General features: G+C 34.3%; 2 protein-coding genes and 2 long non-coding RNA genes across 8 annotated transcripts in view; 1 reads left to right on the top strand and 3 right to left on the bottom strand.

Annotated features, from left to right (window-relative positions):
* Window positions 1-6,767: 6,767 nt before the first annotated feature.
* Window positions 6,768-7,473, top strand: LOC109120497 (uncharacterized). The gene is made up of 3 exons (XR_002027908.3): window positions 6,768-7,078; window positions 7,160-7,280; window positions 7,394-7,473. It is a non-coding gene; the product is annotated as an uncharacterized lncRNA (long non-coding RNA).
* On the bottom strand, window positions 7,272-12,585 carry LOC109120435 (uncharacterized). Of its 2 annotated transcripts, XR_011221665.1 has the most exons (3): window positions 12,232-12,585; window positions 12,029-12,076; window positions 7,272-10,697 (listed from the first exon to the last, which is right to left on the bottom strand). It is a non-coding gene; the product is annotated as an uncharacterized lncRNA (long non-coding RNA). The 2 variants fall into 2 exon arrangements; XR_011221664.1 differs by having other exon boundaries at window positions 7,272-12,076.
* A 6,994-nt stretch (window positions 12,586-19,579) lies between these two features.
* On the bottom strand, window positions 19,580-20,571 carry LOC138349196 (uncharacterized). Its single transcript, XM_069299527.1, has 2 exons — window positions 20,358-20,571; window positions 19,580-19,974 (listed from the first exon to the last, which is right to left on the bottom strand). Exons 1-2 carry the CDS (start codon window positions 20,569-20,571, stop codon window positions 19,580-19,582), a joined length of 609 nt encoding a protein of 202 aa, XP_069155628.1.
* A 1,755-nt stretch (window positions 20,572-22,326) lies between these two features.
* LOC101248395 (chaperone protein ClpB4, mitochondrial) overlaps window positions 22,327-27,571 on the bottom strand; it is a 45,933-nt gene continuing 40,688 nt past the window's right edge. For 2 of the 4 annotated variants that reach the window (XM_069299048.1, XM_010323591.4), the window contains exons 10-11: window positions 22,855-23,182; window positions 22,327-22,614 (exon numbers count right to left, since the gene is read on the bottom strand). In XM_069299048.1, the coding sequence (XP_069155149.1) occupies window positions 22,871-23,182 (312 nt within the window). In that variant the 3' untranslated portion in view covers window positions 22,327-22,614; window positions 22,855-22,870. Of the gene's footprint in view, window positions 23,183-27,571 lie in introns of all 4 variants that reach the window. The other 2 variants (XM_010323592.4, XM_010323590.4) reach the window with 1 other exon arrangement.

The following is a 27,571-nucleotide window of genomic DNA, read 5'->3' as shown; positions in this document are numbered from 1 at the left end:
AAATTAAGTCAAGTCATATAAAAGTCAATAAAGCGACCGTTCTAAAACCATGGGACTCTAGAGGTGCCTAATACCTTCCTTTCGGTCAACAGAATTCTTACCCGAATTTCTAGTTCGCAGACCAAACAAAGAGTCATTTCCTTTTGATTAGAAATTAAACAAAAAGGTGACTTGGAACACCGTAACTCAATTCCAAGTGGCGACTATGAAAAAATTAAAATAATCTTTTAATTAATAACGTCACTTAAATTGAAAAAATACTTACGCCGCCATGCGGAAAAGGGGTGTGACAAAGAGGATCTTTCTTATGAAGAGGTCTCGATTGAGATCTTAGATCGTCATGTTAAAAAATTGAGGAATAAGAAGGTTTCCTCCGTAAAAGTTCTTTGGAGGAACCACCTTTTAGAGGGTGCAACATGGGAGGCCAAGGCCAACATGAAGTCCCGCTATCCTCATATCCCTCCCCCCACTCCTAGCCAAAGTTAAGGTTAGTAATTTCCTCTTAAAATAGAGCTATGAAAAATGTTGAATTTATCATGTCTTCTAATATGTGCATGTTCTTGTAGAAACCCATACCTAGATTAAGTTTTCATAAATATGTTTCTCATGAATAATTTGCACTTAAATTTGTAGTGTGCTATATTGTTTTGATGAGAGTTGTGTTGAAAATGTTTAAGTGTTGTCTTGGTAAGAATTTGCATGTCAACCCTTTGAAGGTGTTCATATTGAGCTTATATTAATATGGAGAAGGTAGTTCCTCCTTATGTGATGTAAGTGATAAGCTCTTATGTGTTATGAAAAGTGGCGTAAGCTCTTAAATGTTGATGTTATGTTTATATGTTGAAAGGAGTTGAAATTTCTTCTATGAGTTGTGACTCATTACGATATTTCTTATTTGTTGTCTTCTAATCTTGGGTATCTTCCTTTTTCCCAATAGAAAGTTTAAGGTGTCATTCGGGGACGAATGTTTCTAAGAGGGCAGGGGATATTGTAACACCCCGTAATTTCCATGACCTTTACTAGAGTCTCATATGTTGAATAATGGTGATTTAGACCTAAATAAGTGTGAATAACTTGTTTAAGAAAGTATTAGAGTCAAAACATCAAAGAAAGTCCTTAACGTCCGAAAACTAGCGAAATTGAATTAGTAGATGTCCCTATGTTTGGTGAAGGTTTGGGAGTGTCATATTAAGTCTAAAACTTATAAAAAGACTTTAAATAGGTAAAATATAGTATAGAGGGTCCAAACGTCTAGTCACGACTCTCCAAGTACCACCGCAAGGGTCCTTGAGGAGGACCCGAACTTTGGCGAGCAGGCTGCCTAAGCAGCCTGCGTCCATCCAAGATATGGAGGTCCCTGCGTGTTGCACAGCCAGCACAAGGAAGGAAAAATTTGTCTCTCAAATTCTCTCTTCCTCCTAACCTCCATTGAAGACCATTAGAGCTCCAAGAAGAAAGTCAAGTATTCAAGTTTCCAACCTAATTTCGTGGATTTATCATCTTTAAGGTATGATTTCTTTCACTCTTGAGATTCATTTACCCAAGAGGTCTTTCCAAAAGATGATTTCTAGATCCCCAAAAGTTGAGTTTTTCTTCTCACATGGGTCTTCTTTGGAAAAACGAAATTATAAACCAATTGCAATGAATTATGATGAATTAATGTTATTTAAGTATATATTGATGGTTAATTTATGATTTCCTATCATATTTCCCTAGACCTATGTCTTTTCCTCCATTTCATGAAAACATTGAATTATTAGGGTGAGTTGTGAAGATGATGAACAGGTAGATTGACTACATTGTTGTTAATTATGTAATTGCTTCTTGTATTTACCTTGTTTATGTAATTGGTTATGTATTATATGTAATGGAAGTGTGAAGGTTCTTGAAGAGGGCAAGAAGGTATGTTGATTTGTTCTTTTTTGATTCAATTGTGAATTGTGAGTTACTTAGATAGTAATGCTTCCATGTCTAATGTGTGGTTGTGATGTTGATGCTAGGTATTCCTCATCCTTAACCCTAAGATATTGAATTAGACATGAATTATGTATGTATGTTATGATATGAATATTATATGATTGAAAGTAGTTTCTCATGATTATAATAAAATGTTAAGTGGAAGGTTTACTCACTTGTGAAGTGGTGAAAGTGAAAGGATTGTTCTCACTTATGATGACCTGTGAGATAATATGATAAGATGTTTACATAGGTGTCTAGAAGAGACTAGTGTGAACTTTTATGATGAAATACGATGATTACTAGAGGGAATAATTGCTTAGCACCGAAAGGGCATGTAAATGAGATGGAGATTTCACGTTTAGTAAGTCCGGCCTCCCACATGGGTTTCCTCATGTTAGTAAGTCCGGATTCCAAAATATGTGTTCATGAGATGGAAACCTTCACATCTAGCAAGTCAAGGTTTCTAATAACAATCTCCTTGACCCTTAACTATGTACCCACATAAGACTTTAGCTTAGTCGACCCACCTAGATAGCTATGTATGAAAGATTGAACCTTAGGCAAGTATTAATCCTCTATTTTCGGTGTGGAAGTAGTACACCGGATTCCATGTAGCTCACATGGTCTCATGTCAGTTATTGCACTTCTTTCCCTAATGTAAAATTAAATGAACAAATATGCATGTGAGCTCTTATTACGGTCTTCTTAAAGAATACTACATAGTGTGAGGGAGGGTATGTGACTTCTCTTACACATTGCACATGTGAGATCCTAAGAGATGGTTCTAGTAGTGTTCTATTATGATTGTAATTACGATCATGTAGATAAGCCATAAGTAGTATTGATGTATGAAGCATGTTATGAAAATATGTTGTAAATATGAAGTGGGTCACTTGATGTGATACTTAGCTTTGGATAGGGTTATGGGGCTTTATTCTTGCACTGCACGTGTGTTGCTTGAGTTGTTTATATGTTGGGGTGGCTTATGATGTTCTATATATGTGTATATTGAGTCGGTGGATATTATGCATGGTTTTTACTAAATTGAGTCTTTTCTCATGCATTAATGATTTTTATGCATAGGGATCATACCTAGTACATGTGTTTTGTACTAACTCATATTACTTTCCTTTTTCCCAACATTTTAGGTTCGGACCATTGAGGTATCTCGAGGCTAAAGCAAGAAAGCTTGGACTAGACTCTCCAAGCTTGGTAGGTCCTCTAGTTCGAGGATGGTACCATATACTCTACCTTAGTCTTACTTGTATTGTCTAAAGACATTCTTTTCTCTCCTATTGTTGAAGATGTTGATGTAAGCCCTATGTGGCAATTATAAATTTGTATAAGGTCTATGCCCGGATGTTTTACTTCATTTAGATGGTTTTAATGTGAGACAAAGTATTAGACTAAATTCCTATGTACTCTTATGTTGTCTAAGCGACAAGTCTAAGTAAGCTTCCTATGTGAGGAGTCTATGTAAACCTCACTATGTATATATAAGTAAAAGTTTTAATTTTTTCGCGTTTTTTACCTATGATATGTTATGACGAATGCTAAGAGGCTTGACTTAGTCCTCTTCGAGGATGTAGACGCCGGTAACGCCTAGGGGTACTTTGGATCGTTACAGAAAACTATATTCACATGTCATTCCTCTAAAATCATAATAAAATTCAAGATATCCCTACAACAAAAATTTCTGAAAATGCAATTACATAAGGGGAAATATTAATTATCACTTATTTTGCATAGGAATAGAGTGTTAGTTTCATGTCTGATCTACAAAGTTTTGGATATCAAGCTCAACTTATAAATTTTAGCACATCATGATTAATAGACTTCTAATTTTTTTTTAAAAAAAAAGAAAAAGAGAGAAGTTGAAGAGAAATGCAATGTTTCCCAATTTTTTTGAAGTCACATATTGAAGAGAGAAATACAATGCTTTTGCAATTCTTTTTGAAGACATGCAAATAAAATACTTAGATTTAAAGAAAAGTTTATCAAGAAAGTATACCAAACCTAAAAATGATAAATAACATGCTAATTTGCTGCAAATTTTTATCAAATCATGAAACTTTAAATTCAAAAAATCATGCAAAATGGAAAAGAAAACAAATTATCTATAGAAACACATGAAGAAACTTCAATGTGACAATTTATTTAAACATAAAATATATGTGAATAACGATGATTGAAGAGGAAGTTTACCAAGTGAGAGGAGAGGTTGAAAGAAAAATTAGAAGAAACCCCTCTATTATAGTAAACAAAGGTAGTATGAACAAGTGTTGTTGGGCCTTATCATCAAATTCATGACCTTTCAGAGAAGTCACAATCCTTTGAAAAATTCACAACTTATTAAAAAAGTCACAAATCTTTAAAAAAGTCACAACTCATCCAAAAATCACAACCCTTTGAAAAAAATCACGATTTATCAAAAAAGTCACAACTCATTGAAAAAGGCACAACCTGAGTTAGGGATATTATAGTAATTTAATATTCAAGTAAGGAATTCATGTTTTGAAGGTAATACAAATATATATATATATATACACACACACACACACACATAAAAGCAGGAACTCCTAACCTTAAAGTGAAATTACTAAATCACCCTTTCTGAAAGCATTAATTCCTAAGCTAAATGTAAAATTACTAAACTACCCTTTTTGTAAACTCCAAAACAATGCTCCAAACACAAACATTCACAAACAATGCTACGTTTTCCTTGCATACAACGACTCGCAAACGCTAGCAGTTCAAACGACTGTTCATTCAACATACACCACCGTCCAACATTTCCAAACAACCTCGCAAACACCCCTAATCCATACGCCTTTTCATTCAATAGATACCACCGCCAAATATAACCAAACAGACTTGCCCCCTTGCCTCGCGGTATTTAAAATCCAGAAACGCATATGTCTCACACATCCATTACCTATAACACACAGGTTTGTAAGGACACATCATCTCCTTCAAAATATATCTTTTCCAAACTACCCGCTTCGTTCCCCTGTTTAATAGTTTTTTCTAACACAAGTATATCGGAAACATTACATCTGGGTATTGCTTCTCCTATTTAACAAATTGTAAGTTTTCCCTTTATTTGTTGAATGTTCAATTAACACGGCTTCGTCCCCCATTTATGTCTCTCCTCATACTTAGAAGCCTACAATATTAATAACATTCCTGTCGTAATATTGTATAGGAGTACAACCATGTCATTCACACATAAGTTCAAGAAATTCAATAAAACCGTGTTATGTAACAAATACTTTCCATCTAACTTCTTACAATTATTTGTTTCATATGAGATAAAACTTTCTCCTCGCATATGTATTTACAAGGTTGCTATATGTTACTTCCATTTTTATGTGATTCCCTAAAAAATGGTACTAATACACATTTATGTCTGGCATCCAAAATTGTTCCGCTCAGCTCCCCAGGTACCTTCACTGATCAAGATTCAGTCCACACGACGACTAAAATTAATCTAGCAAAATAGAGTCAACTGATAAATAAAATACCAAAACACTCTATTGATTCAGTGATTAGAGTATTAGTTATTCGAAGGGTTTCAATAATACCTTACAAGAATTCAAGGCATGAAAGGACTTTCAGAACAATAATATTAGTTGACGAAGAGGTAACAACATTCATAGTTTTACAGCCTTTTAACACTTTTGTTCATGTTTTTCGTACTCACCCCCCCCCCCTTTGATTACGAACAGGGCACAAAACTTCAGGCAACACTTTTTAATAAGCATATTGAAACATGGAAGGATTCCTTGAAACCTAACAAGACTTACTATATTGCTAAAGGGTGCTTAGAGCGCGTCAACCCCAACTACTCTTCCGTGCATTCAGAAGTTGAATTGGCATTTACAGACAACACGATTATAATGGAGAGTAACCATGAAGTTTCTACAATCAAGTTCTCCGATGGCTTTGTATCATTGGAGCATGCTGAAAAATTACTTAATGGCGCTATTCTAGGTAACTAGACACACCAATATGATTTTATATTCTCCCTTGCGTTATCCAGGTCACTAATTTACATGAAAATTTTCAGACTTGCTTTGTGTTTTAGTTTTGGTGAATCCCCTCATTCAAACTGTAAAAAGCAAGCGACGGAAAATAGTTGTTACAAATGAATTGTAAGTTTTTGTCATGCATAATCGGTTGTCTATAGATAATTATTGATATGAACATTGCCGTGCAAATCAACAAAGTTGTGTTATGGTGATGTATTCACTTTTCTCTTCTATCAAATAATTTAGCATGGAGCATACAACTATTACTCTATGGGGAGACTATGCTGAAAACGACGGCTCCTTCCTGGAAAAGCTGAAAGACGATAGACCTATACTAGCCTTATGTAACGTTAGAGTCTCCATCTATAAAGGTATCCGACAGACTATTCTGTTGATAAATAACATAATGTAGTTGTTTATAAACTTTTTACATCCTCTTCTCACATTAGGTAATTTTGGGATCTCTATTATTCTCGTGAGCAACATCTTGGTCAATCCAATGTTCCAGAAAGCAATGGACCTTCGATCCTGGTGCACTACATTAATCACCAATATGTTCAGCACTATTACTTTTATTTAACTGTGATAATTAATGCTTAAGATATACTTTAGCATTTTTCCTAGGTTAATTATGCACTAACCACACCTCCCTCTAAATGGGTAATAAAATTAACTAATCACATCGTTAACGCAGGCAACTAACCTCATAGTTAATGCAGACGTGAAATCATAAAGGCTGAGAATAAACATATAACATTAACACCAAGTAGGATGATGAGGAGAGCCATAGAAGTACCATTGCCACATATTCTAGATGGGTTGTTGCCTGATTCACAGTTACATACTACTCAATACTTCAGCTCTCCAAAACAATTATTAGTTTCTATGTTCTAAACGTCGAAATACATATGTTATATTGACACTTTGTAGGATTCTATGTACAAATTCAAAGCAAAAATTATCAACCTCCTCAATAAAGATGAACCATGGTATTCATCTTGCAAAATCTGCCACAAGAAAGTCAAATTTATAGACGAGGCAGCAGCATGTAACAATTGCAACATTAAAAATGGCGAATATGAAATGAGGTCAGACTTGGTTATAACTCCATTCAACATTTCCAAATTACTAAGACATGTATTTTTCAGAATAAAAATTTTTTTTTTTAGTTACTGCTTATATCTTGAAGTGTGTGGCGGAGAACAACGTGCTAGAATTATACTTTTTGATGCAACTAAATCTTTACTAGGTTGCACCGTTCAAGAGTACATACAATCAACCTCAGTAAAGGTATGCCATAAAATAATTATCCGATTGAAAGTATACAATATTTACATAGTATAATTTGTACCTTACAGGAAACATTTCCATCTAACATATCGTATTGTTTACCTCTTATTTAGAAGGAAGAATATAAGAACTACCGCAAATTGGTCCTGCCTTAAGATAACGAATTCTACTTCCTTGTCAGAATTTATATGAATGAATCAAATTTCCAAAGGAGTTTAATTGCTCAAGAAATATATCCATTGGAAGATGAAGTACCAACTATCATGGAGGATGATTCAAATATAGCACCATTTCAGGAAACACTTGAAGAAAATCAAAGATGAAACACCAACAATACAACTGAAAAAACGAAAACCCAGAAAAAAATAGATGTGTTTTCATATGATATAACTTAAAAATGTTTGTATCTTACTACCTAATTATGTATGCTTTCCTATTTGAAATGTAAATATCATTTCACAACTCTCTTTTACATACATCAACATCTACTTACATTCTATTGTTTAGATAATTATATACTGTAACTTACACCTCTGGCACATCCTACCTGCTACATTTACAATGCAGACGTTAACAATACTACGCACATCAAATCTGCATAAACGTATTGATCACGACACATTGAAAAGTATCCGGACGCATAGTTATATTTTAATCATAAAATGGCTGATAATTAAAAACAAATTCTTTTATGAGTATATATTTTAACTTTTCAAGGATAAGTTTTTCTCAATTCCCGAATATAACACCCAATACATAAGTCTCAATATACTAATTTTCCAATCTACTAAGTCTTCTAAAGGTACAGCAAAAAGTATCTGAATTAATCGTCATATTTAAAACATAGCTTTGATATATAAAGTTATCCCCTCTGACAATAAATATCAAATTGAATTATGAGCATATTTACAAAAATGCAAGAGTTGCTTCTCGATATTTTCTATGTATCGCCCACTAGATCAGTATCAAAATAACCATTATGATGTTGAACTTGTTCGACTATAAGTTACATTCCTTCATCATCAATTTAAAAAATTCTGCAAAGTCAAAAGGTATTTCATTACAACACTTGTATATTAGTCTAGGTGAGATTTTTTTTTGGTATAACATTTAAAAAATATAAATTGGATCAGTAATTTAATTGACTTATATTATATTACTGATATAAAAGATATAAACTAATTTATAATTGACATTAATATGACATTGTTAGTTATATATGTCAAAGTAGAACGACATTACGAGATATTAAGTATTATATACCTTTCTATGAAGCAAATTACATTTAAGAAATATATAAAGTATATCACATGCTTTGCTTACATAAAAGCCCATGACCTATGGTCTCAAACTTTATACTCCCACCAAACCTCACCAATAAACGTACTAAACCCCTAAAAATATACAATGTAGCAAATTAATAAAACCCATCACCGACCAACAACACTTCTGCAGAAAGTCATAACCTCTATCAACCATTGCAACTGCCTGATTAAATTGTGATCTTTCTTGAAACATATATCATCAACCGTTCCAACCAATTCCCCAAACGAAACATCAACATCAAATGCATTACCACCCTATTTATATTATTAAAAATTACTAAACAATACAACTTAATCAAGTTCTTGCAGATCAATACTGTAGACGATACATATCTATCCGTACAAAGTATCAAAACATTGTAAAGCAGTCACATAATTGTTTACTCAGCGGTCGGAGGATCAATTTCAACGCTCCTCTGTTTTGGTTAGAATCTACTTGCAAACTCCTACATTTTTTATTAATCCGGCACATCAGCAAATTATTAATTGTAAGTTCATCATAAATTTCGCAACATATTCAAAGATTGACCTGTTTGCCTGAAACCGATAATGATTTATCATTAAGCATCGTGCAAGAAGAAAAAAACAATTACACAACTGCAACTTGGTCCATGGTGGCTGAAAAATAGTTGCTCTATCTTAGGGGATAAATATACAATTGTCTACCGAAGATCATATTTTTGTTGGAAAATTGATGTTATCAACCTTTCAAATATTTGGGGGGCTGGCAACACATTAGGCTAATGTGTTTTCTATTGTTTCACACAACACTTTGTCACTTAGCTTTTATAATGTACAAATATTATCATATACCACTCATTTTATCACAAAACGTACGTATTACAACAACTAACCAACCAAATTGACATACCATAACATCTCGAAGGAAGTTAATAATGATCTAACACAGAATGAACAACTTGCAGGTACACTACCAGACAGTATGAAAGTATCAACTACAGAGTTTACAAATTCAAATCATTGCAAACAACAGAACATTACAGCAAATGCATTTCAATTTAACATGCCAGATCAACAGAATGAACAGCCTAAAACAAGAGGTATATTGACCAAATGATCAGTTCTACAGAAAAATACAAATTACAAACTTACTTAAGAGACAAAATTATAACATGATTACATCACATTTGCAACAGTAACGAAGCGTAAAATACTTACATATATTGAAAGGGCGTTGCGAAGTGCGCAAAAATATGTGGCAGCAACAAATCAAATAGAAGATGGCAACATTAAAGAACCACAAGTGAAAAAAATGAAAAATAAATAAATAAGAAGCTAATAGCTATATCTGAGACAACTACGAAGGAGGTATATTCAACACAATAGTCTATACGAAAGGGTCACCAGTTAATAATGATTTACTAAAAAATATTAATGTGATCTGTTGTATAGGGGTACTTCATAGGAATTTCTCAATGATAACAACTCACAAACTGGAAAAAAAGAAGATTGTACCTACCGTCATGCTCGAAGGTTTGAATATGAGCCGCCAACATTCTATTGCGCAGGTGGCTATATCAAATTAGCACCTAATGAAGTGGCTGATGAATATTATGAGTTATTTGTGGCAGCATCGGAAGAAGCAAAGTTATTTAGGAAAAATATAAGAGCATATAATAGCATATTTGCTTTTACATCATTTGGAGTAAAGCTAGATAAAGACTTACATCTTCCACGAGAGGAGTATACAGTTTCAAGGCACAAGGACAGGTAGACCATGATCTACCATCATTAATCCCGAAGAACGACAGACCTTGTTATTTTCAACTAAACTTCTAAGATACAGACAATGAATTAGCAAATAGAATGTCCGTACTACAAAATACCAATTTATCAGAGGGAGTCATGAGGAAATTAAGAAAAATCATGCAGAAAAATCCATATGCAGAATTCTTCTCACAGCTTAAAGAACATACGGGCTATCAGAATCTAGAAATACGCATAGCTCTAAATGCTTCATTAGATCAACGAGTGTATAACACATCATCAGTAGATCAGGTGGCGGCAATCTGGGTGGATGGCAATAATCCAAATATACCGTTTGAAAGAGATATTGTTGTACACGAACACTCTGGAATAAACATAGAGTAAAACATTATTATGGTTGTTATGATCCGCTACAATACCCTATAATTCTACCTAAAGGAGAAGGAGGTTGGCATCAAGGAATACAGAAGTGTTGCAATCGAATCAACAATAATCAAACAACTCCAACTACAACACTCCAAACAGGAAGATCAACATACAGAACTACCACAGACATTTTGGCCATTGAAGCACAAGGTACGCATATTTAATTATTGCCAAGAAACATGTAACTAAATTATCCAACATATTCCATAAAAAAATAAAAATATGCAGTTAATACTAAACTGATTATGGAAGATTGTACAAGGACAAAACAACAAAAAGTAACATTGATGTATGTTTGTCTTAGTCTCTAATCATTTCAAAATAGAGAGGCCAAGAAACTTAACTGTTGTAACATGAATAACATAATTAGAATGGAAAAAAAACAATTACTTGATGTTATGCAATATGGTACTACTAATCGCCTATAACGTACCTTAATCATTAAAATTACAACATAATTGTGTTACCATACATTATAATCAGTAAGAGCAATTACAGACTCATGCACCTTCCAATTACAGATCTCTAACTAAATAATATGCCAAAAAACAACTAATACATCCAAATTATTGTAGGTGTACAACGCGAAACAAAAGGTATTGTTTCATGCTGAGAGTATTATTCTTATAAACTACAAGTCCGAACAGGTGACAAATCAATATTACTACTATGCGGAAGATTGTTGCAGCAGTTTGTTGTGGACATCTACATTAAAATAGAAACAAGAAGACTTGAATATTATAGATTTGAGCAATGAAACTATAGAAGGGAGATACTACAAGGTATTGTTGATAGTGTCACGTCTGGCGAATGTAGAGGAGACAAGGTAGGACAAAGGATATTACTTTCAGGATCATTCATTGGAGGCCCTAAAGATATGCGACGATGATATATGGATGCTATGGCTTTGGTTCAACACCTTGGAAGACCATATCTATTCATCACCATGACATGTAACCCGGAAAGGCATGAGATTAAAGAAGAACTGGGTGCAGAACAACTCGCTCAGGACTGGCCTGATTTGGTTACTAGAGTGTTTAGAGCAAAATTGCAGGACTTGAAAGACCAAATTTTCAAATAAGAAATATTCGGACCAATTGCTGCACATGTTTTTGTCGTAGAATTCCAGAAGAGAGGCTTGCCGCATATACATCTACTTCTAATATTGAAAGAAGGTAATAAGATACGATCAGCAGATTATTATGATAGATACATTAGTGCAGAACTACCAGATAATGCAACACATTGACAATTGTATGCATTAGTTACCAAACATATGATGCATGGACCTTGTGGGGGAAAACGCAAGACAAGCCCCTGCATGAAAGATGGCCGATGTAAGTTTAACTACCCCCGAACATTCAACAGCAAGACAATACAAGGAAAGGATGGATATCCAATTTACAAACGAAAAAATGATGGGAGAACAAGTGAAGTCCGTGGAACGAAGATGAATAACCAATGGGTTGTACCTTATAATCCCTATTTGTTGATGAGATATAATTGTTACATTAATGTTGAGGTATGCTCAGGAGTTAAAGCAATAAAATATCTTTACAAATATATATCAAAAGGACACGATAAATATGTTGTGTACATTGAATCTGACTATGGCAAAAAAATTATAGATGAAATCAAAACCTTTCAGGATGCACGTTGGGTGTCTCCACTAGAAGCATTGTGGAGAATTTATGAGTTCAACCTAACTGAAATGCAACCAGCCATTATCAACCCACAGTTACATCTACCGGGCAAACAAGCAGGTACTTTACAATGACGGTCAAAATATTATACATATTAAGAATTTATTCATGACAATCAACATGATTATTGATATTATATCCACAAACAATTCTAGTCTGCTATTGGAAAAAGCAAAATCTACAAAGTATCATGGAATCAGACTTAGTACACTAAACTATGCTTACCGAATTTTTTAAGATGTGCTCTATAGACATTGAAGCTCGTAATTACCTATACAGAGAATTTCCAAAACATTATGTTTGGAACTCACAATCCAAAATATGGACAAAAAGAAAATCTCGCACCGTGATTGGACGCATAAATATTGGCAACAAAATTATTAATTCCAGATAAATAAACTATAGAAAATAAAGATTCTAACCAAATCAAATACATATTGCAACTAATCCTAGAGAAGGAGAAAGATATTACGAACGACTATTATTAAATCATGTCCGAGGGCCAACTTCATTTGAAAACTTACTCATTGTGAATGGTAAACATTGCCACACATATAAAAAAGTGGGTTATTAGAATATGATAATAGCATTTCAGAATGTTTACGAAAGGCTGTCACCTTCAAGATGCCCGCAGCCTTACGAAGTTTAATTGCTACAATCTTAGTTCATTGCAACCCAACTAATGTGAGAAATCTATGGGACACATTATTATGATTTCTCAGAAGACTTTTATAGGAGCCATTCCAACACATCAGAGGTACAACTCCAATGTACCTTAAAAAGCATTAATTATTACTTGGAAAGTATGGGACAAAGTTTGGATAAATATGATATCCACAAATAAAACAACAATCAAATCAATCAAAAAGAATGGAATGTAGAGAAATAAAGGATGAAATAATCATTCCAACTGAAGATGTTGATGTTCAATCACAGTTGTATCAACAACAAGCACAAGCATTCAATACCATTCTTGAAAGGGTCAACACAGAAACTCCAGGGTTATTCTTTGTAGATGGACCTGGGGGAAACGAAAAAACTTTCCTATATCGGACACTACTGGCTAAGGTGATATCGCAAGGTATGGCAGCATTGGCAACTGCTACCAGTGGTGTAGCAGCAGCAATATTACTTGGAGGACGTACAACACTCTCAAGATTTGTCATACCACTGCAGCAAATGAGACAACAATGAAAAATATGTCAAAACAAGGTGGAGGTGCCCAACTAACTAGACAACCTAAATTAATAATATGGGATGAAGCACCAATGGCTAAGAGACACATAATTGAAACTGTAGACAGAAGTTTCCGTGATATAATGGATAAGGGCGTCCCTTTTGGAGGAAAAATCATGGTATTTAGAGGAGACTTCAGACATGTTTTACCTGTGGTGACAAAATCTACAAAGCAGAGACGGTAAATTCAAGTTTGGTGAGGTCGTATTTGTGTCCTTTAATGGAAAGGATACAACTTTCAACTAATATGCGAGCAAGAACAGATCAAACTTTTAGTGACTTCTTACTTCGTATTGGTAACGGAGAAGAAACACACAATAAAGGATAATTTAATAGCACTTCCAAAACAAATGACTGTCCAACAAAGTGGGAATATTAATCCTGAAGAATCTTTGGTTCTTGAAATATTCCCAGAACTCGAATAAAATTACATGTATGCACAATATATAACAAAGCGTGCAATATTAGCAAGTAGAAATGAATTTGTAGATAAACTAAATGCACTGATGATTGACAAATTCCCCGAGAAACAAAAACATACATCAGTTTTGACTCAGCCGAAGATGATACCAACAACTACTATCAAGAAGAGTATCTCAACACCTTGACACCAAATGGACTGCTGCCGCATAGGTACATAATCAAATTCATCACTAATATAACTATTCACTTATTTATAATACTTCAAACCACAAAAGAGAACTAATCAAATACAAAATTAAAAATACAAAGCAACTAATACGTTTATTTATTCTATACGTTAGGTTAGTTTTGAAAGAAAATGCACCAATCATGCTTGTGAGAAATTTAGGTCTGTCAAATGATTTATGCAATGGGACACTTTTGATTTGTAGAGGTTTTGACAAGAATATCATACATGCAGAATTAACAACGGGTCAACATGCCTCAAAACAAGTGTTTATTCCAAGAATACAACTATCACCACCTGAGAATGAAGGATATCTGTTCAAATTCATCCGAAAACAACTTCCAATTCGTCAATATTTAGCAATGACAATAAATAAAGCACAAGGTCAAATAATACTAAATGTTGGATTATACCTACAACAACATATTTTTTCACATGGACAACTATACGTGGCACTATCCAGAGGAATATCTATGGCGACAACAAAAGTATTGGTTATTAATGAAGAACAAGATGGACACACAAGGACATATACAAGAAATATAATTTACAAGGAAGTATTGGGTGAGATTTGATTACTACAAATATATGAAGCTAATGAAACTTCAACGGGACGTATACGTAAGATGCAACCGGCTGCATGAAACAATAATGTCCTGTATATTAATGCATTTTAATAGACAATACAAAACAATGCTTACAGACTATTTAGATGAAATAATACACTTTATTTATGTTAATATATTATCAATATAACAGAGGTGACAAGAAAAACGACAGAAACAAATATACACAAGGGAAACAAGTAAAATGACACCTTACACACGCTATAGAAATGATACTCAAACAAGGGACTCAAAAAAAATAAACCACGTGCAACGCACGTGCAATTAGCCAAGAAGAAACTAAAGAGAAAAGAAGAGAAGACTTGTTATTTCTCTTGATGAATGAATTTACAATGAAGAGGAGCACTCTATTTATAGGAGAAATCTAACTTGGTCCCCAAGTAGAAGAACTCTTTAATCATATCCTAAAATGGACTCCACATGATAGACATTCACTATAATACAAATACTTTATAACACTCCCCCCTGAATGTCTAATTCATAGATGATGTGCCTCGTCAAAAAGCTTACTAAAAAAAACTTTAAGAAAAGAAAAACTCTAGTAAAGGAAAAGAGTACACATATCTATTAATACGCATCTAGGCTGCCTTATTAAAAAACTTACAAGGAAAACCAGTGGGACAAAACCTCGTAAGGGAAAAAGAGTACAGCGCGTATTCACTCCCCCTAATGAGAACATTAATCCAGAGACTTGAATCTTCGCATTCCAAGCTTGTGCACCATCTTCTTGAAAGTTGCAGTTGGTAGAGATTTGGTGAATAGATTAGCCACATTGTCAGTTGAACGAATCTGTTGCACATTTATATCACCATTCTTTTGAAGTTCATGTGTATAGAAAAGCTTCGGTGAAATGTGTTTTGTTCTATCTCCTTTTATGAATCCTCCCTTAAGTTGTGCTATGCATGCTGCATTATCTTCATATAAAGTGGTGGGTACTTTATCACATTTCAAACCACATTTTTCTCGAATGAGATGTATCATAGACCTTAACCACACACATTCTCTACTTGCTTCATGAATAGCTATTATTTCAGCATGATTAGATGAAGTGGCTACAATGGACTGCTTTGTAAATCTCCAAGATATGGCAGTCCCCCCAGATATAAACACATAGCCTGTTTGGGATCGAGCTTTGTGTGGATCAAATAAATATCCTACATCAGCATAACCAACAAGATTTGAGCTTCAATTAACAGAATAAAATAAGCCCATATAAGTTGTCCCTTTAAGATATCACAAAATGTGTTTGATCCCATTCCAATGTCTCCTAGTAGGAGCAGAACTATACCTTGCTAACAAGTTAACAACAAAAGCTATATTAGGCCTTCCAGTATTAGCAAGATACATTAGTGCACCAATTGCACTAAGATATGGTACTTCAAGACCAAGAATTTCTTCATCCTTTTCTTAAGGTAGAAATGGATCCTTATTCACATCAAGTGAACGAACAACCATCGGAGTACTTAATGGATGCGCTTCATCCATACAGAATCTTTTCAACACTTTTCTGTGTAGGCAGATTGGTGAACAAAAATACCATTTGTCAAATGCTCAATTTGCAAACCAATACATAATTTTGTTCTTCCCAGATCTTTGATCTCAAATTCATTCTTTAAATAATCAATTGCCTTTTGAAGCTCTATGGAGTTCCAATAAGATTTATGTCATCAACATAAATAGCAAGTACAACAAATTCCGATATTGTTTTCTTTATAAAGACACATGGACAAATTGCATCATTTGTATAACCTTCCGTAATTAAATACTCACTAAGACGGTTATATCACATGCGCCCAGATTGCTTCAAACCATATAATGATCTTTGCAATTTAATTGAATACATTTCTCGAGATTTTAAATTACATGATTTAGGCATCGCAAATCCTTCAGGAATTTTCATGTATATCTCATTATCAAGTGATCCATAAAGGTAGGTTGTAACCACATCCATCAAATGCATTTCAAGTTGCTCATGGACTGTGAAACTAATGAGATAACGCGATGTTATTGCATCCATAATGGGTGAGTATGTTCATAGTCGACGCCAGGCCTTTGAGAAAATCCTTGTGCCACAAGGCGTGCTTTATACCTTTGTATTTCATTTTTCTCATTTTTTTTCGCACAAAAATCCATTTGTAACCAACAGGTTTAATACCATTAGGTGTTTGAACTATAGGTCCAAAAACTTCACGCTTGGCAGGTGAATTCAACTCTGATTGAATTGCTTCTTGCCATTTTGGCCATCATTTCGTTGTCGACATTCTATAACAGATTGAGGTTCATGATCCTCATTATCTTGCATGATATTTGTTGCAATATTATATGCAAAGACATAATCAACCACTATTTTTGATCGATTCATATTAGTTTCAACATCTCTTATATTTATGGATAGTTAATTATTTCTTTGAGTTTCAAGTTCATTGATTCTTTCATGAATATCAGACTTTTTCAAATTTTGAACTTCCATATGAGATTCTTTCATAGTGTCATCTTGACATTTAATTTTTTTTCTAGGATTTTGATGTTTAGACCCCAATGGTCTACCACGCTTTAGGTGTGTTTTTGACTCATTAGCTATGACACTAGTGGATGGTCCTTTAGGGACATCAATTCGAATTGGGACATTCTCTGCAGGAATATGTGATTTAGTAATCCTTTTCAAATCTGTAAATGCGTCTAGCATTTGATTTGCAATTTTCTACAGATGAACAATTTTTTGAACTTCTTGTTCGCAATTAGAAGAATATGGACCAAGATGAGACAATGATAAATTTTTCCACAAAATTTCTCATTTTATTTCACTATTCTCTCCCCCTAATTTTAGGAAAACTGTCTCATTAAACCGACAATCTGCAAATCTAGCAGTAAACATGTCTCCAGTCAATGGTTCAAGATAGCGAATAATGGAGGGTGACTCAAACCCAACATATATTCCTAACCTTCTTTAAGAGCCCATCTTAGTGCGGTTTGGTGGTGCCACAGGCACATATACAACACTTCCAAAAATTCTTAGATGGGATATATTAGGTTCTTGACCCATAACCAATTGCAATGGAGAAACCTTATGATAACTTGTCGGTCTGAGACGAATAAGTGTTGCAGCATGCAAAATTGCATGTCCCCACACAGAAGTGGGCAACTTAGTTTTCATAAGCAATGGTCTTGCTATTAATTGCAAACGTTTAATTAATGATTCAGCGAGACCATTCTGAGTATGAACATGAGCAACGGAGTGTTCAACTCTTATCCCAATCGCTAAACAATAATCATTAAATGATTGGGATGAAAACTCTGCAGCATTATCAAGACAAATGGACTAAATCTGATTATCAGGAAAGTGTGCCCTTAACCTTATTATTTGTGCCAATAATTTTGCAAATGTCAAGTTACGAGATGACAATAGGCACACATGAGACCTTCTAGAAGAAGCATCTATTAGAACCATAAAATATCTAAATGACCCACTAGGTGGGTGAATAGGTCCACAAATTTCCCCATGTATACGTTCCAAGAACCAGGGGACTCAATCTTAACTTTCATTGGTGATGGTCTCACAATTAACTTGCCTTGATAACAAGCAGTACAAGAAAATTCACCATTTAAAAGAATTTTTAGGTCTTTTAGTGGATGTCCATTCGAATTTTCTATAATTCGTCTCATCATTATTGACCCAGGATGTCCTATACGATCATGCCAAAGTACAAATGTATTGGAATCGGTAAACTTCTTATTTACTATAAAATGTGCCTCAATTGCACTAATTTTTGTCCAATACATGCCAGAAGATAAAGCATGGAACTTTTCTATAACACATGTCTGCCCAGAGACATACTTGGTGATACCAAGATATTCAAGATTTATTTCATCCATTGATTGGATATGATAACCATTTTCACGGATATCTTTAAAACTCAACAAGTTTCTCTTAGATTTTGGAGAAAACATAGCATTATTAATGATGAGTTTAGTTCCCTTGGGCAAAATTACAATGGCTCTTCCAAAACCCTCAATCATATTAGTACTACCAAAAATTGTAGTAACATTTATTTTACCCATACTTAAATGAGAAAAATATTTTTTATTTTTGAATATCGTATGTGTTGTACCAGAACCAATCAAACAAATATCTTCATATTTCGATAATATGTTCTTAGAATTATCCATATCTTCACATGAAATGACATACACAAAATAAATATATATTAAATATTAGTGTTGTCAAAAAGGTACAATATATTCAAAGGAATAAATTAATAATTAAGTATTAGAAATTGAGCCTTAATTTATTGTTTCCTCTAAGTCAAAACGAGTTGTTAGGAAAATAAAATAAAATCATTATTTAATCCTAGTTGATAACAGACTACATGTTTTTAACATTAGATCAAGTTAAAGACCTAATATAATACAAACACGTGATAAATTTTAGTATTTGACTAACTCTATCATATTAGAATCATATAAGTAAATCAATGAAAAATATATATTATTTTATTAAGAATTAAGAAACAAGCTAATGAACGACTAAACTAATTTAAAATACTAATATTCATGCAAACAACTATCATTACATGAAATTTATTAATAAATACTACCAAAAAAAATATCACTCTTCCATGTTCACAGAACCATCACCAATTAAGTGATCTATTTTTCCTTCAGGATGTGCGAAGAAATCTGCTACATCCAAGTCCGTGATGTCAACTTGATTTTCAGAGATAAAATTTGCCTCAGGATTTTTCTCTTTCTTCTTTAGTGATTCTTGATAAAGCTCAACCAAGTGTTTGGGAGTATGACAATCACGTGCATAATGACCTTTTCCACCACACCGAAAACAACTTTCCCTAGTTGCTTCACGTTTCTCATCTTTTTTTTCCTTTTTATTTGATGAATGATTAATGTCAGGAATAGAATTACGTTCTTGACCACGACCATGTCCACGACCACGGTTAGGACCGCGACCTTTTCCACGCCTAGCATGGTGGGCGTACACCTCATTCACTTCAGGAAGTGGTTCAGATCCAGTAGGTCGATTCTCATGATTTTTCAATAATTAAATCATTATTTTGCTCGGCCACAAGAAGATGAGAAATTAGTTCAGAATACTTTTTGAAACCTTTCTCTCGATATTGTTGCTGCAAGAGAACATTCGAGGCATGAAAAGTGGAGAACGTTTTTTCCATCATATCAATCTCACTAACCGTTTCTCCACATAATTTCAATTGAGAAGTGATTCTGAACATGACAGAATTGTACTCATGTATAGACTTAAAGTCTTGTAGCCATAGATGCATTCAATCATATCGTGCCTTTGGATGTATGACCATCTTCAAGTGATCAAATCTTTCTTTTAGGTTTTTCCACAAAACAAGTGGATCCTTAACTGTCAGATATTCGATTTTTCAGAATCTCGTCAAGATGATGACGCAAGAATATCATTGCTCGTGCATAGTTTTGATTTGATGTCTTATTTTCTTCTTTTATGGTGTCTCCAAGACACATTGCATCAAGGTGAATTTCAGCATCCAACACCCATGAGAGGTAGTTCCTGCCCGAACTTTGAAGGGCAGTGAACTCTAGTTTTGTAAGATTGACCATTAAAATTAAAATAAAAGAATAAATCATACCTTTATTAATTCTTCAAATCTAACCTTCACTTTTGAGAAATTAGAGTCTCGTGCTGATAACGTGTTATAAAACTGTAGAATAAGAAGAAGAAACTAGAGAGAAAAGAAGAGAAGACTTGTTATTTCTCTTGATGAATGAATTTACAATGAAGAGGAGCATTCTATTTATAGGAGAAATCCAACTTGGTCCCCAAGTAGGAGGACTCTATAATCATATCCTAAAAAGGACTCCACATGATAGACATTCACTATAATACAAATACTTTATAACAATATATATATATATACACACACACACACACACACACACACAAACACACACACACACACACACTTCACGTGAGTAATCAAATACTATTCGATAACATCAACGAATAAAGGATACTCCATAGAGTTTGATATCGTAACAACAATTTTAACCAAAGTTAAAGTATTTTTCATACATTTATTCCCACTTTTTTTTAATAATTAATTACATTTATGGGGTCATATTCAATGAATAATAATTATGACATATTTAATATTTATTTCAATAGCCTCTTTACATTCTGAATAGATAGTACATAAGGTATAGAAGAGATTCAAGGTACCACAAAATCCGCAGTTCCTTTATTTAAGCTAACAATGACTATCCTTTAATTGCTTTAAAAATAAAGCTTAAAGAAAACAACGTACAAAAATAATTGGATGAAACTATCAATATTGAATAATATTCCTACTTGAACTATGTTAAAAAAACAATAAAGTAAGATCACATCAGAAGAAATACAAACTTTGATAACAACCAATAGTGTTACTCTTTTTTATTTAATGTATATAAATATATTAATAATAATTATTATTATCTTTTCAGCTTCTTTAAACTGCTATATATGTTTTTTTTTAAAAATCATATTTGTAATACTGAAAAAATACAATTATTTATGTAGTTAAGTCTTACGATAGTCTTTCCATGTAATTTCTATATAGTAATAACAAGAAAAAAACATTCAATTGACATTCCAAAACTAGTGAATCAATAAAAAAACTTAACCCATTGTACATGTATACATTTTCGAAACAGTTCCTATAAAGTCTTTGGGTGCACACATTATTGCCCATACCATTGGGAGTGGAATCATCTCAAGTTCTGTAAGACGTGAAAACACCCAATCCCAAGTTTGTGTTGCTGCTCAGGAGGTGGAAGATGGCCATTTCTCACTTGTACTAGGCAAGAGCAAAAGGAAAACCATGCTAGCTTTTGTGTTTGAGTCGGCATAACATTAAGATTAAGTTAAGAAGCTACAGCGTAAATTCAATTTTTGAATTGCAGCCTCTCTAGCTCATTAACTATTCAAAACAACTTTTAAGTTGGAAATTGGAGTTCCCTCAGTTGGCACAGAAAAGCAATTTTTCATTCTAACGATGACTATCCTTTAATTGCTTTAAAAATAAAGCTTAAAGAAAACAACGTACAAAAATAATTGGATGAAACTATCAATATTGAATAATATTCCTACTTGAACTATGTTAAAAAAACAATAGAGTAAGATCATATCAGAAGAAATACAAACTTTGATAACAACCAATAGTGTTACTCTTTATATTCAATGTATATAAATATATTAATAATTATTATTATTATCTTTTCAGCTTCTTTAAACTGCTATATATGTTTTTTTTTTAAAATCATATTTGTAATACTGAAAAAATACAATTATTTATGTAGTTAAGTCTTACGATAGTCTTTCCATGTAATTTCTATATAGTAATAACAAGAAAAAAACATTCAATTGACATTCCAAAACTAGTGAATCAATAAAAAAACTTAACCCATTGTATATGTATACATTTTCGAAACAGTTCCTATAAAGTCTTTGGGTGCACACATTATTGCCCATTGGGAGTGGAATCATCTCAAGTTCTGTAAGACGTGAAAACACCCAATCCCAAGTTTGTGTTGCTGCTCAGAAGGTGGAAGATGGCCATTTCTCACTCGTACTAGGCAAGAGCAAAAGGAAAACCATGCTAGCATCTGTGTTTGAGTCGGCATAACGTTAAGATTAAGTTAAGAAGCTACAGCGTAAATTCAATTTTTGAATTGCAGCCTCTCTAGCTCATTAACTATTTAAAACAACTTTTAAGTTGGAAATTGGAGTTCCCTCAGTTGGCACAGAAAAGCAACAGTAAGAGTTTTTCATTTATTGATGTTAATTTACAGCCTAGATCCCCCCCCCCCCCCCCAAATCTAAGCATTTAGATTATATATGTATACCTTCTAGGTTGCACTTTCAATCGTTGGCAACCATGGCATCCATGTTAGAACCATTCTCAATTTTCCTTATGTTGAGTCTCTTCTGGGGAGGAAGGTCCTTAGCCTGAGGTGAAGCATCAGCATCAACGATAATCATGTCTTCTTCCACATAATCTCCTCTAAGAACTCCCATTGCTACTTTGTTCTCAACCATCTGCTGAATAACTCGTTTAACAGGCCGAGCTCCATAGTTGGGGTCGAAGCCCATATTCGCCAACAGACTGATAGCTTCCTGTGTGTAGTGAAGATCAATTTTCTTCTGTTTGAGTCTATCTTTCACCCTTCTCATCTGCACCAGAAAAAATGACCTTGTTAGGTTCTAAGAAGATGATTATGCAAATACACAGTTTATTCAGAGCGATGCTAAGGTTGAAATATAGACTTAGCCAACCCTAAATAAAGAATCAGAAACACAGAAAAGACACCAAAATTAGGATCGTCTTCAAGCAAGCTTAAGCACCACATGAAACAATATCTTTAGGTCATACTCTGCAACAAAACTACTACAAGAGCAGACAGTACATAGGATGTGCTGCAGCTCAATCCAGTTCTCAAGCAAATGAGATGTACTTTCATGTAATGTTGAGTACTATTTGCACTAAGAAAAGTTTTTTGCTCTCACACTGAACAACTGATATTAACAGATTAATGCATCACAGATAACTGTATGTAGCGCTTAAAAAGTTCTTTAATGAAAGTGATTAGAACACTGTTAGAACAAAAATACTCAAGAAACTGATTGAAAAAATAAAAATAGAGTGAACTTATGAAATTCATTATGTATAGTAATCTGCAGAAAGTCTGAACTTATACAACGAAAAAAACATAAACATTAAAACTAAAAACATGCCATTAACTACCATAAAAGGGGCCACTAACAGCCATAATGGGGCCACTAACTTCAGAAAGTTAAGCAACTAAAGTTCACTAAAGATACCTAGAAAATAGGAAGCACCAAATTAAAATAAGTAAAAACAATAAAAATAATAATAAGTTGGAAAAATGCCAATTGTAACACTCCTTGGCATTTTTGTGGCAAACACCAATTCTTTGCCTCAGATCTTCAAACCTTTCTTTTGGCAATAACTTGGTGAAAATGTCAGCTAGCTGGTTCTCAGATGAACATTGAACAAGCAAAACTTCATTCGATTGTTGGACTTCTCTAACAAAATCAAACTTGATTTTGATATGCTTAGTTCGACCATGAAACACTGGATTTTTTGAAATTGAAACTGTTGAACTGTTGTCACACATGATCTTGGTAACTTCTGTTTGTTCATGACCTAGGTCCTTCATAATCTTCCTTAGCCAGAGAGCTTGATTCACAGCAGATGCAGCAGCTATGTACTCAGCTTCTGCTGTTGATTGAGCTGTAGTTTGTTGTTTTCTAGAGCTCCAACTAAAACAACTTGTCCCGAAAACAGAAAAGATATCCATAGATGCTTCTGGAATCATCAACGCCACCACTCCAATCACTATCATAGTACCCGATCAGGTTCATAGTTACTTTGGCAGATGTTGGAAAAAAAATTCCGAACTTGCTGGTTCCTTTAATATACCTTAACACTCTTTTAGCCGTTGTGAGGTGTGTGTGTCTAGGCGAATGCATGAACCTAGAGAGCAAACTAACAATAGAATATCAGGTGCAGCTAGATATAGAAGACTGCCAATTAAGCTTCTATACATACTATTGTTCACTTTCTCGGAATCCTCATCCTTGCCAAGCTTCACACCAGTAGATATTGGAGTACTCACAGGTTTGAAGTCTTGCATTTTGAACCTGTTTATAATATCCGAAATGTATTTCTGCTGGCAATGAAAATTCCATTAGTGGATTGCAACACTTCCATGCCGAGAAAGTACTTCATGACTCCAAGATCAGTCATGTCAGATTTTCTCCATTTCATCCTTGAACCTTTGGATTAGTTCAATTTTGCTTTCAGTCACAAGCATGTCATCCACAGACTCACCTGCAGCAGTGACTTTCACATACAAAGTAACTTCACTTTGACTTCTACTAAAGCCAAGTTGGATGAGATGATTGTCCATCCTCTCATACCATGCCCTTGGGGCTTGTTTTAGGCCATACAAGGCCTTTGTTAAGAGAGAAACTTGATCCTATTTTCCCGAAGTTGAGAAACCATCAGGTTGCTCTACATAGATCTCTTCAGCAAGAAAACCATTCAAGAAAGTCGATTTGACATCAAGTTGATGAATCTGTCAAGAACTATGAGATGCAAATGCAAGAATAAGCTTGATTGTGTCATACCTTGCTACAGGAGCAAATGTTTCCTGGTAATCCACACCATATTGTTGTGTGAATCCCTTCACCACCAATCTAGCCTTATGTTTGCAAATTGTTCCATCAAGATTGAGTTTTGTCTTGAAAATCCATTTTACACCAATCACCTTGCGATTTCTAGGTCTGTCAACAAGCTGCCAGGTTCCGTTCTTCTCGATCATGTCTAGTTCTTCTTGCATAGCTCTCCTTCATGCCTGAGAGTCTTGTGCTTCAGCATAGCCTGTTGGTTCAGAGGTACTTGTACATCATCCACTAGTTCATCTTCTAAAAGTTGAGGTTGCTCTATTGAATTTAAATCAGAATAAGAGGTCTTCCGATTATTCCAATCCCAACCAGCTGCTTCATCAAACTTCACTTCTCAGCTGAGAATTAGTTTGTCTGATTTCAAATAAAAAACCATGTAACCTTTGGATGAACTATAGCCCATAAACATGCCTTTACGAGCCTTGTTGGCCAGTTTAATCCTTTTTGTTTCTAGAACTCGATAATAACATATACACCCAAAGATTTTGAGATGGTGTACTGATGGTTTGTTCCCACACCAAGCTTCAGATGGAGTCATGTCTTGCAAGGCCTTAGTAGGCAATCTGTTCAGCAAATATACAGAGGTATTGACTGCCTCAGCCCAAAACTAATTTGGGATCTTTCTTTCGAGCAAAAGACATCTGGCCATCTCCATTACTGTCCTGTTCTTCCTTTCAGACACACCATTTTGTTGTGGAGTGTATTGTTAATTGGCGTTCAATACCTATGCTATTACAAAGCTCCGCAAATTGAGAAGAAATATATTCTCCTCCATTGTCAGACCATAAGAGCCTTAATACTAAGATTACATTGATTTTCTACTAAAGCTTAAATTACTTAAAAACATCAAAGACTTCACTCTTCGGTCTTATGAAATAAACCTAACACATTCTGGTGTAGTCATCAACAAAAGAGGAGAAAGTATCTATTACCACTCAGCGAATCTATTTTCATTGGGCCGCAAACATCCGTATGAATGAGATTCATTTGCTTGACATGGCAATTTTGTTTGCTTTCCATGTTGGCAAGTTTCACAAACTTGAGCATTAGAAAGAAATTCAGGCATATTTTCCACTAGCTCCTTTTTTTTTCATCTCCGGAATGCTTCTCAAATTAAAGTGACCAAACCTTTCGTGCCATAGGTTTGTACATGCTTGTGAAGTAATAGTGTAAGCCTGCTCAGTTGTTTCCTCCCAATCAACTGAAAGCATTTTGTTGCTCATCTTGACATAAAATAAATCTACCCCGGAAGGGTCAGAAACAATCATTCACGATTCTTAAAATGCAGAGAATAATTATTTTCAAACATTTGTCCAACACTCTACAAATTTTGACTCATATCAAGTGTGTACAAAACATCAGGAATATTTTTGATACCTGATATTATTGAGATAAACACTGTACCTCTGCCTTTGACTTCTACTGCCTCACCGTTTCCCACTTTTACTTTAGATTTGTAAGTATCATCGAGGAATTTGAACAATCCAACATCATTGCACAAGTGATGTGTGCAACCACTGTCAAGAAGCCATGAATAAGAGGATTCACTGATTGAAAAGTATGAAACTGCAAGAGTTGCTCCTCATGTGCATCGGCAACTTCTGCTACTTGTGTTGCAAAGCACCAGAGGCCTTTGCTCTTGATTTGCAGACCTTGGATACGTTTCTCGTCTGCTTACAGTTGCCGCATATAGCATCGATGCTCCACCAACAATACTTCTCAAGATGTGTATTTCTTTTACAATGATTTCAAGGAGGGAACTTCTGCTTCACATCTCCACTATTATTTCCTCCATCATGCTTACCCTTATTCTTTTGGTGGAATTGTTACTTTCCTTTCTGCTTTTGTACAGAGAAAGCTCCTTCACTGAACTTTTCCCGTCTCATAGTCCTCCTTTGCTCTTGTGCTTGAAGAGCACTCATCAGTTCACCTAATGAAACTTTGCCCTGACCCTTGGATTCTTCGAGAGGAAATCTTAGATTCAAACCTCTCAAGAAGAGTCATAAGAACTTTCTCCACATTTCGTTTGTCTGTAAATTCTTCACCAAGATGTCTAATGTTATTAACAATTAAGGTGATTCGATCAGCATATTTACTGATAGTTTCATCCTCCTGCATATTCAAGGACTCAAACTCCCTTTTCAGGTTCAACACTTGCATTTGACGTGTTCTATCGCTGCTTTCATATTCTTCTTTCAGCCTATCCCAAGCCTCTCTTGCAGTTTTACAAACCGTGATTCTGTAAGACACAGAATTTGCCATAGATTCTGCATAAGCAACTTGGCTTTAGATTTCTTTGCCTTCTATTCGTTGTTGGATTTGATCTGAGCTAAGGTAGGATTTGCTGGTAGA

Source organism: Solanum lycopersicum, chromosome 6, assembly GCF_036512215.1.
Source record: "Solanum lycopersicum chromosome 6, SLM_r2.1".
Lineage (NCBI taxonomy): Eukaryota > Viridiplantae > Streptophyta > Magnoliopsida > Solanales > Solanaceae > Solanum > Solanum lycopersicum.
The sequence above is the reverse complement of the archived record's forward strand: the minus strand, read 5'-3'. Positions and strand labels throughout refer to the sequence as shown.

What these genes read in the sequence shown, in the direction of transcription:
- LOC138349196 (XM_069299527.1), bottom strand. Translation starts at nt 20,571, where the DNA reads ATGGTCAATCTTACAAAACTAGAGTTCACTGCCCTTCAAAGTTCGGGC. An exon ending in GAAAAATCGAATATCTGACA is followed by an intron (nt 19,975 to 20,357) that starts GTTAAGGATCCA and finishes CACTTCCTGAAG; the next exon opens with TGAATGAGGTGTACGCCCAC.